An 18,680-nucleotide genomic window follows, 5' to 3' on the forward strand; every position below is an offset into this window, starting at 1 on the left:
ATAATTTGGAGCCAAGCTCCGGGTCACAGGGGCTCTACTAAACAAACGTCTATAGTAATGGTCAGTTCTGAAAGACTCCCGTAAGTTTGGTTCCAGCAGCCAGAATACATTATTGCAACATTAAAGTGCTGCCTTATTATGGCGGTCTGAAACACTCCTATGGTTCTGAATCCTTAACTACCCCTTCAAAAACATAAAAGGGGATTCTTGTTTTCTGAAGAAATCTCACATGTTATACAGACATGAAAAGTTTTTATCTGTGAGGGTCAGAGTGCAAGAACAAAGGGTCTGAAGTGCTACACTGTGCTCTTTTGGTCCCAACTGTTTTTTCTACCTACCTTATGAGATGTGCTACAAAATTTCTATTAGACAAAACATTGCATTTTTTACTTTTTCACCATTCGGCCCAATTTGACCATTGTCTATGCTATGTATATAGCGCTCCACTCTCCACCTCGCCATGCTGTGCACATCTCCAGCACCTTTACCTTTTGTATCATCCCATTATCTGTAGTATGTAAGCTCGTTGGAGCCCCTCACCCCTACTGTTTCCATCAATTGATTACTACATGTAACCGTTGTTTTGTTTCTGTTCCCCATCTTATAAGTGCTACAACATATGTTGGCGCCATATAAATAAAGATTATATCATTATAATTTGTTAATGCTTTTGTTAGAGGAGACATTGTCTGCTTTGTGGAGATTTTAAGTCCTTACCTTTTGTCCCATTATGACAGGTAATAACTGTCCAAGCAGATTGAATTCAGCCATAGTCAGCGTAATGGAGCACTTCAGTAATGTGACACAAGTCAGTCTTGTAGGTATGTATTCCTCCAAAGATGCTACCTCTTCAGTAGTGGGCAAAGTCTTAAATTCCTCCTGCAGAACTGAAGAGGAGATGCAAGTTCATTGCAGTCTGGCCAGGATACATGACAGTGACTATATCTACTGGAACAAAAAACAAAAACCTTTAAATGGTCCCTGCACTGTGACAAGCTGTGTTAATGTACCAGCCATTGCGTTAACTGGCAAAAGTAGCAAAATCGCTTCACCTAAAATGATATTTTTGGGCTGAAAAACTAAGATGAAGTGCTGGCCAATAGGAATCTCACTGCATTCTAATTTGCTTTTTATGGTCTGCGGTCATGTGAAGTCCTTCTTTAATAACAGAGACACCAAGACTGACTACAGGAAGTGTGTGGGAGTATTATCTCATGTTGACAGAAGTCTATGATAGTGATTTACAGTTTTATAACTACTGAAATCTCATCTATCCTGGTCAGTACTGCAGTATAATGTCCTTCAGGACACTTTTATTTCTCTGTGGATGCAACAGACAGGTAGGGAGCAGAATCTGCTGTTTTCTCCATGTGCAGTGTACAGAACACATCATAGTATCTAGTTCCCACCCAAAAGAGCAAGGAAGACTGAAAATTACAGAGACTAAAAAGGGGACAATTGGTGATGAATGCAGGATACAAATCATATAATGGCCAGAAACACTGTTAATCCTCAGGTACATATACATCAGCTTATTCTGAAAAGTTATCTGAAAGTATGAGTTTAATGATAGTTGAAAAGCCTGAAAGTTATAAAACTGATACTATAGCTCAAACATATTCATTTAAATAGGTAAAAGATCATAGATGGACAATATTGACTTAAATGTATACTGTGCTATCTTTATCATCGAAAAGTACAGAACACAATGTAACTCATCACCACAGACGTGAACAGAGCTTTACCAGGCAAAATAAAACAGCATGTGTTACATTCACACAGGTGTATACTCTCCATTTTAAGCGCATAATGTGCAATGCTGAATCTCCACTGAAAAAAACGCTGTTAATACGTTTGAATGCATACTCCCGTGTGAATGAGCGCTTACTCTGATGTGCATGTGAACAGAGCCTTAGTTTGACTTATCACAATGCAAAATAAATACATCAATTTTCCAATGTGAAGTGTGATTATACTCAGTAAGAGAAACCAAGTAATCTTGTAGATATGCCGATTACTTAGAAATATGGTTAAGGCCTCCTGCACACGGGCGAATTTGCATTGGGGAGTCCGCCTCCGTACTCCGCAGCAAATACCGCCCCATAGCATGCTATGGCAAATCACTATTTCATCTCCACGAGCAGAAATAGATTGCGATTTTCCGCTCGCGGGGAAGAAATCGCAGCATGCTGCGATTCTATGCGGGCTACGCACAGACTGCTTTTATTGAATTCAATGGAAGCTGTCCGTCCCGCTGCACTTCTGCAGTGAGCACTGCGGAATTATCGTAGAAACCACGTTATCGCCTAGCGTCGTGGCTACTGCGCATGCGCGACGGAGTGCCGGCCGGCACATCCACAGTGCAGTAAGAAGCCACTAGACAGGCAAGCAGGGGTCACCAGCCAGGCATCGGGTTGAACTCCGCTGCAAAAATCCAGAATGCGTGGTCTTACCTGCCCGTGTGCAAGAGGCCTAAGACAAAAAGTATATAATAGCATGAGTACATGGCTGATACAAAATCGTCAACAAAGACAGTTTAACCCTTCCACAACCACAATGTGTTAATTTACATTGTGTGGTCATGAAGGGTGTATGGAGAGGGCTTGGGGGCCAAGTCTGCTCCATGCCCGGTGGCTATCAACTGTTTTTCACAGCTGCTCTGATCATCTGTTAACTGTTTAGACACTGCAGTCAAAGCTGTCTGCATGTCTAAACAGTCAGTGTACCCCATCAGCACCCCCGTCAACATGATCGTGGGGTACCGATGGGGTAGTATGGTAGCCTGGAGCCTAATGAAGGCTCCCATGGCTGCCATGCATTGGTGCCTAACAACCACTGCCTGCATCATGGCTTGATAACCAACATCAAAATCCTCTATATAGTGCCACACTAAAACACTGCATTATATAGTACAAGCGATCAAATGATGGCAAGTTCAAGTACCCTATGAGGCCTAAAAAAAAAGTTGAAGAACATTTTTTAAACCGTCATAAATATTGAAAGTTCAAAAATTCCCTCCCTTCCCATTTTTCTCATTAAAAAATCTTAAGCTTTTCCAATCCAGTATCAGCCCTTGTCCGACCTTAAGATTTCTCTGCATAGCTCTGATGTTTGATAAGGGCTGACACATGTTTCTAAGAGTAAGCAGGACAGCGCTCCGATGCTGCAACATACAGGAAAGCGTTCTGATGTCGGAGGATGTTCTGCATATGTGTCACTGTCCTGCATATAATTGCATACATATGCCCTCGTCCAAAATCAGAGCTATGCAGAGAGATCTTAACCCCTTAGTGACCAAGCTTTATTTTTTTTTTCATTTTTCCATTTCTGCTATTTCCTTCCGCCTTTTAAAAAAATCGTAACTCCTTTATTTATCCATCGACATAGCTGTATGAGGGCTAGTTTTTTTGCGCAAGAAGTTGTATTCTTCACTGATGCTATTTAATGTACAGGATAATGTACTGACAAACTTTTAGAAAATTCTAAGTGGAGAGAAATGGAAAAAAAATGAAATTTCGCCATCTTTCAGTACATCTTGTTTCTATAGCGCACAAATTGCAAAAAAAATGACAAGATAACTTAATTATGTAGGTCAGTATGATTACTACGATACCAAACAGGTTTTTTGCTGCACTACTTGTATTTTTTTTTTTTAAAGATTACATTTTTTAAAATTATTTTTGGCCGCCATCTTCTGTGCGCAATAGCTTTTTTATTTTTCTGTCCACATAGCTGTGTGAGGACTCATTTTTTGTGGGACATCCTGTCGTTTTCGTGGGTACCATTTTGCAATACTTACGACTTTTATGATTGCTTCTTATTGTATTTTTTCTTGGAGACAAAATGACCCAAAAAAGCTCATTTCTGGTGTGTTTTTTTTTCTAACAACGTTCATCATGCGGGATAATTAATACGTTTCTTTGATAGATCAGACTTTTACGGACGCAGCGATACCAAATTTATATAACTTTTTTTTTTTTTTTTTTTTTTTAATAATTAGTAGAAACTTTATTGATCTAATTTTTACTTTTTTTTTAGTACCCACAGGGCACAACTTGTGATGCTTTGATCGCTCCTGCAGTATAATGTAATGCCACAGCATTACATCATACTGCTATCGGGCAGTCTATCAAGCCCCCCCCCCAGTGGGATGACTTGATAAGCATTCTGCCATGACACCCATGTGACTCCCTGCGATCACATGGGGGATGGCCGTACGGGACCCCCGAACGATGTTTGAAATTGACAGCGGCATTTAAGGGTTAATAGTTCCGATCAGCCGATCGGAGCTGTTGCTAACGGGTGTCGGCTGTAAGAAACAGCCGATGCCTGCACTGTATGGAGGGAGATCGCTATCTCTCTTCATACACAGACTGCCGATGCAGGCCGTCAAAAGGCGTATCGGCAGTCACTAAGGGGTTAATGTCAGATGAGGGTTGACACTGGATTGGAGATTGTTAATTTTCAAAATATTGCTAACAAAATCACCATCACGTAATTGTTATGCGCTTCTGTTGAGTGATTTCAAGGAATCCACAATGCGCTTTTCCACCCCAAATAAATAAGATTTGGGGAATGTGCGGGTGGCAGGGCAATTGGATTGGAAAGGGTTAACAATTAAAAAAACAAAACACGTTTAGTATTGCTGTGTTTCTAAAGTTGCGAACTATTAAAATATTTGCATTACAATATTAATCCCACATGGTTAAAAAAGGATAGAATGCGAAAATTGCAGGTTTTTGGTTATCTTGACACCCAAAAAAGTTGAATAAAAAAAAGGAACAAAAGGGCGTATAGTTCCCAAAATGGTACTAATAAAAACAATCAATGAAAAAAAACAAACCTTTTGGCTCTCAGAAAGTGGCAACAAAAATACATTTTTGTTCTTAAAAAAAAAAAAAAAAAAAATGTTAAAAGTAGTAAAACATTCAAAAGAAAACGATATAAATTTAGCATCACTTTAACTATACTGACTTTCAGAACATAGTTTATGTTATTTTTACTGCATCCTGAATACCCTAAAAACTACCACCCCACTGAAATTTTTAAAAAGGTTTTTCAGTACATTATATGGTACATTAATCAGTACTATTAAAACAATCTAACTTGTCCTGCAAAAGGCACGCCCCCTATATAGCTACATTGAAAGAAAAACAGAAAAAAGTTATGGCTCTTCGCGAAGACAAAAAAATGAAAAACATCTGGTCTTGAAGGGGTTAAGCATTTTACTTCTATTTCATAATATATGTACATAGTTTGTTATGTTGAACACTTTGTCACAGAAATGTTATATTCATACCAGGCCGTGAACAGCTGTAGGCCTCATATTCATGATCAAACGAGCAGGCCACCATTTTCATGATCCTATGTATAGAACTGCTATCCAGTCGAAGGTCAATGGGTCCAACCACTAGCCGTTTGATGGACATTTCTTGGAGGCTGCCATTCTCATCTACTTTGGTAGCTGGAAACTCTTGCTGGTTTACAGAACCTGCAAAAGAGACTCTAATTATCTCACATTACAACAAATGCCTCTGCAGAGAAGATTAATCGGATTGATATTGAACAAATAAGATTTTACTAATCTGGTTCCCCTTTATGTGAAACTACAGAACCAGTAGAACCTTTTATCCTGTTCCTCTATATAAAGTATTAGTGATATTTAATACTAGTGTACTTAGGAAGAACACCATAGATCAGTTTAAATGTGAATATGGGCCGTGCAAGACTGGATGGTCCATTATTCTGGAGATCCCACCACTATCAGGGTCTCCTTCAACCTATATATAGATCTTTTCTTCGGTCTGATACAAAATCGCCTGAAGTTACACCTAACATTACACTCTACTCAGATGTTCTTCCAACTAAAGGGACTACCTGTCATAGATCTTGTATATGTGAGACGGTTATATATACGTTTCACTTAGGCTCCTATTGCCGATCTGCTGCGGACTTGCCTTTTTGACCCCTTGGGATTAATAACCTGGCTCCTGAGCACTACCATGCAGAAATGGGTTCCTGTTTACCCTCTGTTTATGAATCCTTGAAAGTGGCATTAGTTGTATGACTATAAGTGTATATAGCTCCTTTTGTTTTTTAGGAAACATCCATCTACACTCAGATTGAGAGGACAACTATAAGGGGGGTGGGGTTAGGTTTAGTTGTATATAATATTTCTACTTGTGGAAGCCCATGAATTATTTTATTTAAATTATAAAAGTTTCGTTTAGTACTTAAGCCGGTTTGCGCCTTAATGCGCAACTAATTTTTCATTGTTACATTCCTAGAGACATAACTTTTTAATTTTTAGAAATATGTGTAGCTTTTTTTTAAAACTTTTTTTAAAATGTTTCTACCGCCACATTGAGAGACTTCTAACTTTCTTTTCATCAACTGTGCTGTGTGAGGTTTTTATTTTGTGGGATGAATTGTACTTTTTAGTAGTAACATTTGATGATCCATATGACTTTTTGATTGCTTTCAATTCGCTTTTTTGTGATGCGAGATATGCAAAACAAGGTATTAATTTCATTAACTTTGATCATTCTTACACTACACGCCAATCCTTCAGTATTGCAGTATATTAAATGGCCGTATGAGGCTCAGTCAGAGCTATAGATGGCAGACCTGGAGACCATCTTCAAGCTTCCGGATGCTATAGAAACCCATCGGGACCCAGTGATCACATTGAAATGGTCTAATAGATGACAGAAGTCATCCCCCTCCCTATGTCAGCCTTTTTACAAGTCATTGTAGCATGCCATTAAGATTGGGTGCTGGGCTGTCATTAAACAGCCAAGTACCTGCTCCCTCTGGGCACAGGAGACCCATGCCAGGCTTCTGATAAACACCATAAAAAAGCGCATGCATCTAATTAAGACCCCTTTACACTGTATGGACAGTCGTTAAGAAGCTAAAGGGCTTGTCCAGTTGTAAACGATTGATGGCCTATCCATTGAGCATGTATCGCCAAACTTGAACAACTGTAACAATCATATGGACTAAAATGTGTATGGCATTATCATTGAAATGTTTGACCACCCATAGGGACAATGCAAAAGGATTATGATGCCAGCCTACAATTTAAAGTGCTAAGCATCTTATTAAAGATATGGACAAATTGACCACTTTTCCTTTGTTGTTTTCATGAAACGCCCCATCAAAATTCAGTGCACTATCACAGAGCACAAAGGACAATTTATAAATTCAGCTGGTAAATGTAGAAATGTGTCAGTCCTGCTAACACTACCAGATGTTGGCAATGCATATAGCCAGATTAGACATGTCTATAGCATTGAAGAGGTTCCTCTAATGAAGGTAAATATCCAAGGTAAAATTGAGGACAGACTGTCAAGGTCCAGGTGGCAATGAAGGAAGTATTTGTTTCTGTTATTCAAAGGAGGACAAACAGAAGAGAAAGGAACTTGTACCTTTGACACTAGTAGACTCCATTGTGTAGAGGTAATCCATGTAGAGAGCCCCAAACCTCTGCATGCCGACTATCTCTGTGTATGTCTCCTATCAACAAAGCAAAGCAAACATGGATCTAGTGCAGCACAAGAGATAACAACAGGACAGGCAAAGTATCAGAGACAAGTGTGTGTTTGGGTTTGAGTGTCAGCACAAAGCAAAGTTTATCTGTAACAAAGGAACAGATGTTATCCAAAAGATCTTACCTTGTTGAGATAGAAGCTTCATTACCTATGTGCCTCCCAAGCAAAACCAATATTCATACATCTGCAGGATATATTTACCAACAGGCTAATAATGGCTAGTTAATAAACAGCTCTAACTAGGCGCCAGGATCTGCTGGCTAGATTTCCTATGATATAGGTTTAAGGACCCTTCTATACAAAATCCTTATTAAAAGAAATGGTTGGATTGTGTGAATTTGACTGATATTGTTCAGTGTAAACACAGCCAACAACTGGAAGATAAGCGAGAATTCGTTCGCTTCTCGTCGATTGTTTAATTTATGTAGGCATAAAAATTATTCGTTCGCACGTCGTTGCGTGTAAACGCCATCATTTAGCCATTCACTGATACAGTGAATGTGAGCGACTGAAAGATACGCAAACGCAATTGCAAACGAAAGAACCAACGATTTTTCGGCCTGTATAAACAGGCTGCACAAGTAAATGAGCTAATTCTGTCATCGTTTGCTCGTGTAAACGATTTATCGCTCCGATTTATCACAGCGGAATCCCGGCGGAAATCTCGCCGTTTGGCCGCAGCGAAAAACCACCGCCAGGAGAAGCGCTGCTTCAAAACCCGCGACACTTAGCCGTGGGTTTTGAAGCGGCCCGGACGCTCTCTCTTCTGCTGCGGCCAGCGCTTCGATAGGAGAGCGCGGGCGCAGTGGAGGAAGAAAAAAAAAGAGCATGCTGCGGCCAGCTAATCCACACCACAGTGCCGGCTTCTGCCGGCTTTGCCGCGGCGGATTTGCCCTCCCATGTGGACGAGATTTCTGAGAAAGCTCATCCACATGGCTGGCTAATCCCGGCTGCAAGCGGACTTGCCGCGGCGAAATTCTGGACGGAATTTTCGCGGCAAATCCGCCCCATGTGAACCCAGCCTTAGATGTACATTTCAGTTTGTTTTTCACTTTTTTTTTTTAGAAACATAGAAACTTGACGGCTGAAAAAGACCACATGGTCCATCTAGTTCGTCCGTATGTTCGTTTATTTCCCTCTTACGACAGATGCAAACTTATTCCAGGCAGTTTGAATTCACTTATTGTTGATTTGCCAACCACATCTGCTGGATATTTGTTCCAAGCATCTACTACTAAATTAGTAAAATAAGATTTCCTGACATTGCTTCTGATGTTCCCCTCTACTCTATAGCTTATGTTTATAATGGAAGCAATAGCGCTGTGACAAACTTGTCATGAAAAGGATCTGAACAGCACCTGACAGACCCAATTCACTTATAATGAGGTTCCATTCAGGTTTCTGCTGCTCTCATCTTGTTTTCCAGCTTTTTGGCATAAAAGAGGTTATCCACGAAGAGAAATACTTTGCAAATTCAGTCTGGATCCAGTGTTGCGGGCACCTCTATATTCTGGCCCGCTTTCGACAATGGATCGTATTACATGTGGCATGGAGTCTTCCCACCTGGTCTGGTTGTTGGTGACATTATCGCAGTGGGCTGGCTGTTCGATTCCTTTTCAATAACTAAACCAGCCCTCTTCTGTTTCTACATTGGCAGTGGCAGAGAAGGGGGCTGGCTTAGGTATTTAAATGAGCCAATCAGCCAATCCCATGCGATAATGACACCAGGAATGAGACGCCCTTTGACCCAGTGTTGGAACTGGCACAAGAGTGGAGTTGCAGCAACTATCGGTAAAGTTTTCCCCTCTACAGACTACCTCTTAAAAGAGGACTTCTGAGTTATTTTATATAGTTTTGCCCCCCCCCCCCCCCCCCCCCCGCCCAAAAACTATATAAAATACTCATGGCAGTACTGGACCCACCATTTCAGTTATGTGGACTTCCAATATAGAAGCCCCCCAAAAGTTTACAGGACATCATCAGTGATGTCTCTGTGGGGCCTTCTATTGTCTGCAGTGGTTAGGTGGGTAAACAGCCCAAATAATTGCTGTAGAACTTGTAAATAGAAAACTCGGATTGTGGAAAGTAGTATGGCAGCAGGAGGTGAGCATAAGTCAGACAACCCCTTTAAGAGGCAATATTGATGTTTTATGTGGAAGCTGTATCGGGATCTACATTTGTTGTTACTCAGCTTTGCAGAAAGAGAAATAACCATATCAATGCCATTTTAATAGCATCACAAAAGCGGACAATTCGAGGACCTATACTTTGGATTCATGAGCACTTGTAGGTTTTCTTTGTTTTAACTTTACAATATGTTACATATGAAAATATTTATCTTAAACAGTTTGGATACTTGACTACTTTTAGACATGTTTTAATGAAAATGCAGAAACAAGAAGGACTACACAGAATGAAATAATTTTGGTTAACCGCACATTTCAGCTGAGTGGGTTCCCACCACATTCCACTTGTGTCTGGGACCGTCAGAACCCTGTCATGTTCAATTTGATCGGTGCTGGCTGGCATTAGTGAAGAATTACCATGCTGAAAACAAGGAGTTTCTTTTCCATGGAGTCACTCAGACACAATATGGCAGGATAGTTAGGATTAGAAACATCAAACAGACCATGGATAAAGCAATTTTCAATGAAATTATACGCAGTTCCTGCCAGGTAGGATGCCCCTACTTGCACTCTGAGTAATGTGACACATTAAAACCTAAAGGAAATGTTTGCTTAATGGTTAAAAATACTTTTTTTTCCTGATGTTAGTGGCCAGGATACAACATTGTCAAACAAACATCCAAGTTGAACTGAAAACAAAAAAAAATACTATGCAAGAGAGAAAGAAAAAAAACAAAAACATTCCACTGGATAAATGAGAATAAGGCCACGTTCATATATGGTATGTCATTCGCAATGAAAATCCGGGAAAAAAAATGCAGTATAAAAACACGAGTTTTTCAACACCTCATTCATATAGAACACATTTCCACTATGGATTTGCAGGCACGCAGCAAATTTTCAAGTTTGCCACATGCCAATTTTGTAGAAGATTTGCCACGAATTTTGCAATACCACAAAAGCAGCTGTAAAACGTGTGAATTTTGCAATACATCCGTTGATGATTTTTGCCAGCAGTGTCAGGAATAGAAGTGTGGTCATATATGGCGGAATCCCTAATAGAGCGGAATCCCTTCTATGATTTCTAGACATACCACTTAAATTTATCCTAGTTTCATTCTTCTAGAAGTTGCACTCCAATACTGTATTTAACCATGTTACCAGACTTTTACTGCATTGAAGGGATTTTCTAGTTTTATTTAAAGTTTAATTTTTTTTCAACTTTCTGATAGGAATTTTGAAAATGATGGTTTGAATGATAAATTATGTTTGCTGCCTACGCAAATCCATGAAGTAATAATTCCAACACAGCAGCATCTATTGGATGGTAGGTACCCTAAGGGCTTATTTATACAGGTAAGAAAATCACACAACTTCTGTGCATTTGCACAATGCACAGAACTCAAGCTTTGTATTAACCTATTGGCTTCCATTGGGTTAATTTACATGGGTGCTTTTCCTGGAAAAACTGCAGAATGTCCTACTTTTCTGCAATATCGCAGAAAACTCATACATTATTTAATAAGCGATTGCTAAAAAAGAAAAAAATCACAACGCATTCGAGTTTCATGCTAGTGTGATGCCATTTTTTATTTCCTCCTAATGACACTACATGAGATTTTCACGCATGCACTGTAATGATATTTTCGTGCAAAAAAAGACTGCACTCTCATGGAAAATGGAAATCGCAAATTTAAGAGTACAATATCAATCCGAGTTTTTCGGACCTTTATTGCACTTGCCCGTGTAAATACAGTCTAAGGGCTTCTACACACAACCGTGTTTGCGCAGGTATTTGCGTACACAAAATTTACGCACTCTAAACACAGGGAATAGAACCCATTTATTTTAACCAGTTCATACTTATGAGCGTGTTTTGCACGAATTTTGCACATTCGGAAAAAAGGAGGACCTGCTTTATTTTCCTGCATTTTGTGCAGCAAAGACCCTGTAGAAGTCCATCAAATACATAAGAAGAAGCGTGAAACACTGCGCAAAACACAGGGAAAAGAACACATCTGAGCCTCATTAGGCTAATTAACCTTTTAATCCATAGAAAAGTGTGTCGCACGAGTGTGTGAATTGGCCCTGCATGCACAAAAAGGACAGTAATATGTGCAGATATGTGCGCATATGTAACTTAAAAACCTCTTTCATGTGCAAATACGCTGCCCTGAGTGTTTTTGTGCATATGGTCATCTGAATAAGCCCCAAGAGTCAATATCCATTCTTTTAACAGGCCTTGCAACATGACTAGGGATATAAGCCAAACCAAAATAACTGCAAATGGAAACAATTCAGAGGCTGAAAAGCTTTCCTAGGCAGGCAATTGTTCTGTGATCTAGGCTGGAACTAAATGGTAGGGCTTTGGCTGCAACAGACATTGTGTAGAGAAGAAGTGCAGTATCACCCTACCTTCATGTGAACATGCTCAGGTTTCAACCAACAAGTTGCTGCAACCACAACACAATGGTCAAACGGAAATCCATACATGCTGAACTTCTTGTGACTGTCGTGTTGGTGTAACTTGCTACTGTGGACACATTATGGACAAATCCTGACCACGTTCTTTTTCATTGCAATTTGCTAAAGGCAGCACTACAGTGCGATCTTCAGCTGCACAGCATGTGTTTCAGCCAAAGTCACTGTGTAGCCCTCGCCTTGATCTAGGCTGGTTATCTCACATAGGATTGTCCAGACTGGATGCAAAGGTTAGTTGGTTCATCTGAATTGGAGGCACAGAGAGGGCTCAAAAAAATCATTCAAATGATTAAAAGTGAGTGATAATTGTTCCGTCTAAGCGTGAGACAACCACTGAACAGCGAAAAAGAAGCGTTCGCTTTTCGTTCGTCCATTTTACGGAGGCATAAAAATCATCATTGACTCTTGTGCTTGTCATTCATCCTGGTGAATCTCACTCCTGGCGCGGCTGGCATGTAGGCGGGGCGGCTGGGGAGCGTACTCCCCCCACCCGCCTTCAATCACTGTAAGCAGGCAGTTGGTCAGAACTGAACGACTGCTGTTTACACTGAACTGCTAGTTGTTCAGGTTTCTGCATGCATTTACACGGGATGACGATCGTTTAAAACCTAGCGGTGTGCGGGAATTTGAACAACTCTGAACAATAATCGTCCCATGTAAATGGACCATCACTTCACTAGGGATCAGTATGCAGATTTTACTGATAAAATAATACCAGGATAGCAGAGAATCAGAGCTTTATAAACTAGAGTCTACTAATTTTGCTATAATGTTGAGTATTTTCTTACTGACCTTATGTAAACACGATTCCAAAATAAATTCTGCTCTTATTCCATTATTTTCTGGACTTCTGTAGTCAAACAGAGAATTTGTAAGATACGCGTTTCCTTTATTACTTAAACTCTCGCCACATGTAAAGAAACAGGCTTCCTGAGGACAGAGGGGTAAAAAACGTCAATACCATATACACAAAGCTTTACTTTTCTCTTTTTATATTATCCGATGTACAGGCAATGCAATGAATTAAAAAAAAAAAAAAAGACTTAATATACATGATAACATAAAATTTAAGAATCTAAGTCAAAGCAAAGCCCCGCTTCAAGGATGCATTTTACTTGCCAAAATAATAATGTAATTGAGCAGACTACAATACCCAGAGAAGTTACCAAAATCAGGGTTATTTAGTTTAGAAAAAAATACGGCTGAGGGGCGATCAAATAATGTATAAATATATTAGAGATCTCTCCTATCATCTAAATATACCCAGGACTGTGACTGTAAGAAGGGGGTGCCCTCTACGTGTAGAGAAAAGAAGGTTTCTGCACCGACATAGAAGGGTGTTCTTTACTGTAAGAGCAGTGAGACTGTGGGACTCTGCCGGAGGACGTGGTGGTGGTGAACTCATAAAAATAGGAGGGGGCCTGGACACCTTTATTGAGTGTAGCAATATTATGTGTTATAGTCACTGATTGCTTTAAAAGCAGCAGGTATCTTTTCAGACATCTATGCAAATAAGAAAGATGGAAAAATACCTCTACAGAGCCATTTTATTGGGTGGCAGCAGAGGCGTACCTTTATTGGATGCAGGGGATGCGGTTGCACCAGGGCCCAGGACCCTTAGGTGGCCAATAAGACCAATAAGAAGGCGTCTACCATGCGCACTGATAGGCACTAGGAAGTGACTCATTTGAATATATCGACATTGGGGGAAAAAAAGAACTATTCTTGCTCAAACTCCTAACATGATGGCTTTTAATCCATTTACCTCACACACTGGAACATATATATTCTCTATAAAACTCATACATATTTTTATGCATTTGCCTTTGGTAATTAATGATCGATAGAATAGACTGTGTGAATGCAATAACATAGTGGCGAAGTAGCTGATACTTCAAGGGGTTTTCTGGTACTTGAAAAGATGCATAGAGCGCTGGAGCCCAGCTTGGAATCTGGAAGAAAACGGCGGGCAGTCAAATGCAGTTCATTATGCACATGACTACTCAGCCAGTCACAGGCTTCAACGGTAATTCTTCCATGGCCGCTGAAACCTGCAGTTGGCTGAGCAATCCCGTGCAAAACGTACGGGTCTCCAGTATTGGACGGGGAGCCTCTGAAGCCGGCGAGTGTACATTTTTTCCTCATTAATACTTTAATCTTTTTTAAGTCCTGCAAAACTCCTTTAAATTTGTCCATAAGCGATGACTTATTGGCTCGAAAGCAATTATTATTTCCAAAAGTAGGAATGACTCAATGAAGTAAACCAATGACCAGAACTATTAATGTGCGATACATCCCAATCCCTCACAACCCTTAAATAAATGTAATAACTACAGAACACCAAGCAAAATGAAGTAAAAAATCCCAGGACTGAGACTAACAAACCCTGATCATCTCTATACGAGAAAACGAACATTAATAATCACAATTGTTAATCGAAAGATTAAATGTTAGGAAAATTCTTGTGCCTCTGAAAATATTAAGTGTAGATTTCCAAAGTGGTATAAGTGGCACATACAGCTTTTTTTGTAAAAAAAAAAACAAAAAAAAAAACAGAGTACTAAGCAGTAATAGATAACCTAGGGGACAGAACAATCTTCAGGATAGGTCATCTACAGCTCATCAGCAGTAGTCTGCTGTTTGGGACCTCTGCCAGTCAGCTAATTACCAGGCAAGAGATAGGTGATGTGTTGTAGCCTGGGATTGTGCTACACGAACAGTTCCCATTCACTCGGATGAGAACTTTGCTAGCAGTACCATTATGAAGGACTGCACAGTGTAAACAGAGCTGTGTGCTTCCGGTTTCATACACAGATACATCGGCCCGGTGAACAGCTGATCTGCTACTGATGACCCTATCCTGAGTATAGCTCATCGACTGCCCAGTCCTAGAAACACTTGTTTAATATTTTAACACTTACAGTTTCGGGTCTGTTTGTATTCTCTTCAAAGTCTTTAATTCCCATAATTCCTTTCAGACATATAGCTTGACTCCCAACAAAGCCAACTTGGCAATCAAAGAAGGGCTCTCCTTTCATAAGAACCTGCATGAAAATAATATTAAAATATATGCATAACCTTATACAAACACTCTACACCCAAGAACTTAAAAAAAAGAAAAAAAAAAGTTACTCCGGCTACAATGCCCCCAAAAGCTACACACACAACAATTTTCTATGGTAAATTCTAATTCCTGTCCTGTAGCTGCATATGCTTCACATTCTGGGTTTTAATAAGAGTGGGCAAATGTACCCTTCATTCCACCATTTGCCTCGGCCATGCCAGTGAGTCCACGATCTGTAGTTATCACGTGTCAAATGAGAAGTGCGTACAGATTGTTGCACCAGATCGTGATACCGATATATTCCTCATGTCTGAAAACTAAACTTGTGTGTTTCTCAGTTATCAACAGGTGATTTCAGGCTCATGTCCTCAGCCAAGTACTGTGAGCATCTAGCACAAGAATCGAGAAATTACATATAAATACTCTAAACATACTCTAGTTTAAAAAACTACATGCTAGCAAACCTAGGATAATTCCTGTCCCACGACAGTGTGGCAACCTTAGATACTCTTCTGCAATTTTCAAGCTTTCTGGTGCCTGCTCAATTAAAGGGACTCTGCCATCAAACTCATGTTGCCTGAACCACAAGTAGTATGAACCCAGAACAGGGATGCCTGTTGCCTCCCTGTTGCCTCCCTTCAGAGTGAATGTACTTTGAAGTTTGACTCTATGCTGAGCTCGGGGGTTATGGTGGTGGGTTGCGCCGGCTTCTCCCCACCCGCTGCATGAAGAGTCACAGCTCCTCTCCCCGATTGTATCAACACACTGTAGATGGAGTAATGGTGTATAATTTCCTCCATGCATCTGCTGCTTCTGAGGGTATGTTCACACGGAGGAATGTGCTGGCAAATTCTATCTCAAAAACTGTGTCAAAATCTGTGGTACTGTGTGCCATGGATCCACATGAACAATTTGCCCTGTCAATGAGCAAATTCTGTACAGAATTCCGACACCAAAAACACTGTTTCTACATTAGAATTCCTATGACAGGCAAATTCTGTGTATGGGTCGATGCCAAAAACAGTGGCTAACGGACATGGATGTTGATGCGAAATTTGCTGCAGAAAATTCAGCCCCTCAGGGTGTTCTACAGAGAGTAAAGGTGCATTTAGACTGAAAGATGATCACTCAAATGGCAGTTCGAGTGACAGTTTTGAGTGATCATCTTTGCAGAACTCTTAAGTAGCTAATTAGCTATTTAAAAGAGTTATAAATGCAGGCAGAGCGGGACACCGCTGATTGCAAGAACAAAGCAGCTGTTTACATATACAAAACAGCTGCGTTGTTCTTGCAGTTATCAGTGGTGTCCCGCTGAGCTGATGGCTCTAAGAAACAGCAGGAGCACTGACAGCTCCTCTATTCTCAGAGTTTTCAGCTGCTATCCCGCTGTTGAGTCCCAGCGGGATACCAGCCGAATGAATGCTATCAGCACCGCCCGCTGAGAAAATCAGTGTGCGGCGCTGATAAGAGTCATCGTTGATTTCTAGCTTGCTAGAAATCAACAATGAATTAATAGTGTATGAACAGTGCATGATGGCAGCACATTTAGACAACGATTATCGCTCAAAAGACGGCTTTTGAGCGAATTTTGAGCAATAATCGTTGCGTCTAAATGGGCCTTTAGACAAGCAGGATCTCATCTTCTAAGTGTGTGTCATATTATGCAAGATATAGCAGCTTATCTCCTGCTACACCAGCCCTATCCATAGGCTTCTGTGGCCAGTAATTAGATCTTTCAGTGAAGCTGAGCCATATCCCTCTTTGGGAGGAATTTTATCGGTGAATTCTGAGTGACTGATCAGTAAAGGAGGTGGCTGGAAAGGGGGAGAACAGCTAAGGTATTTTCCTCTTTAAAAAAAAGATACTTAGATTCATTTGTTCTATTGATATATGCAAAGTGGCTTAAAATTGGAGGTGCACTTTAGGAATCCATCGGGCCCCACTCTCCTGCCCTAACCAAGGAAAGAAAAAAAAATCCCCATTTTACACAGGTTCTCTTGTCACTCATGTATTTCTTCAATATCCTAAAACTTATTTTATTGCTATAGATTTGGATTTTCAACCCTGCCTTTTAAAGGCCAATTTTTCATAGAAAATACAATAATTAATATAATTAATCCATAACTCTAGATAAGGTATTGTAAAATGTAGGATTGTTGAAATGGCACATCAGGAAGCATATCTGAGGGCCCTTTTACACGGAACCACCTATTGAGCACAGATGCCCGACAGGTAGTCCATTTGTGCTTTGTATACAGGCATACTTGAACGACTGGCAGTTTACACCGGCAGATCGTCGTTCAGTTTTTATGCATGTATAAACTAAAGGACGAACCATAAGCAAATGAATTATAGTTAGTCATTCAGTCAGTACATGCATACAGACTGAACGGCAATGATGCTCGCTCGAGTAGAGAGCACCATCGAGTATGCTAATACTCAAACGAGCATCAAGCTCGGAAGAGTACATTCGCTCAACTCTAGTCCTTACCTAAAACTACAAGAATGGGGCTTAATGGTTTCTCTATAATGTATCTTTTTAATCTCCCACCTATTTTATTTCTACTTATTTTTAACCCCTTAAGGACCAAGCACCGTAAATTTACGGTACTTGGTCCTGGGCTTTAATCCCTTCCGATCGCAAAAAGGATTAAAGCCTCTACTCCTGCAATCAAGCAGAAGCAGGTCAGGTTGTCAGCTGTCAGACACAGCTGAGAACACAGAGGAGAAGGGAGAGGCGGTTTTTAACCACTTCGGCCTTCTCCTTTCCTTGGTACATAGCAATCAATGAAAGCTATGTGCTAAAAAGTGAAAGTGGAAGTGTTTCTTGCTCTATATTAGTGACCCTTTTTTTTTTTTCCTGTAACTGGGGCTCCCATGGATGTCCCAGCTACCGTGGAAAAGTTTCAAATTTAAAAAAAACAAAAAAAACATGAATTTCCCCCAGAGGTCTTATATGCCATCATGGGAGTCATAGATGGTAAAAAAAATACATACATAAGAAAAAAATTACAGAATACAATTAAATACATATATAAAAAAAAATGACGCAGACACCAACCAAAACAGTCGCTGTATGCACCCTGTTATCCCAAACCATACATATTATACATCAAAATGTCCAAAACAAGAAGGAACCCATTCCCATATTTTAAGAAAAAACTATAAAAAATTGTTTTCTTTTTTAAATCATTTTTTCACATTTTTTACCCCCTATAAAACTAAAAACCGGGGAAAAGTCAGTGAAAAAAAGATATTAATCATGTTACAGGGAAAAATGCAGCAAAAATAATTTGGAAGCTGAAGGAACAAAAAAGGGCTGTAAAACCACCACATAGGTAAAATCCCTAAAAAGAGTCTGGTCCTTAAAGGGGTTGTCCCGCGCCGAAACGGGGTTTTTTTTTTTTCAAACCCCCCCCCCCCCCCCCCCCGTTCGGCGCGAGACAACCCCGATGC

General features: G+C 40.2%; 1 protein-coding gene across 1 annotated transcript in view; it reads right to left on the reverse strand.

Moving 5' to 3' along the window:
* Positions 1-18,680, reverse strand: part of VPS13B (vacuolar protein sorting 13 homolog B) — a 968,736-nt gene that overhangs the window by 805,587 nt on the left and 144,469 nt on the right. Inside the window, exons 10-14 of the mRNA XM_066578394.1 lie at positions 15,082-15,204; positions 12,953-13,090; positions 7,431-7,518; positions 5,300-5,491; positions 718-887 (exon numbers count right to left, since the gene is read on the reverse strand). Of these exons, the coding sequence (XP_066434491.1) occupies positions 718-887; positions 5,300-5,491; positions 7,431-7,518; positions 12,953-13,090; positions 15,082-15,204 (711 nt within the window). The remainder of the gene's footprint in view (positions 1-717; positions 888-5,299; positions 5,492-7,430; positions 7,519-12,952; positions 13,091-15,081; positions 15,205-18,680) is intronic.

The sequence above is a fragment of the Eleutherodactylus coqui genome, chromosome 9 (assembly GCF_035609145.1).
Source record: "Eleutherodactylus coqui strain aEleCoq1 chromosome 9, aEleCoq1.hap1, whole genome shotgun sequence".
Lineage (NCBI taxonomy): Eukaryota > Metazoa > Chordata > Amphibia > Anura > Eleutherodactylidae > Eleutherodactylus > Eleutherodactylus coqui.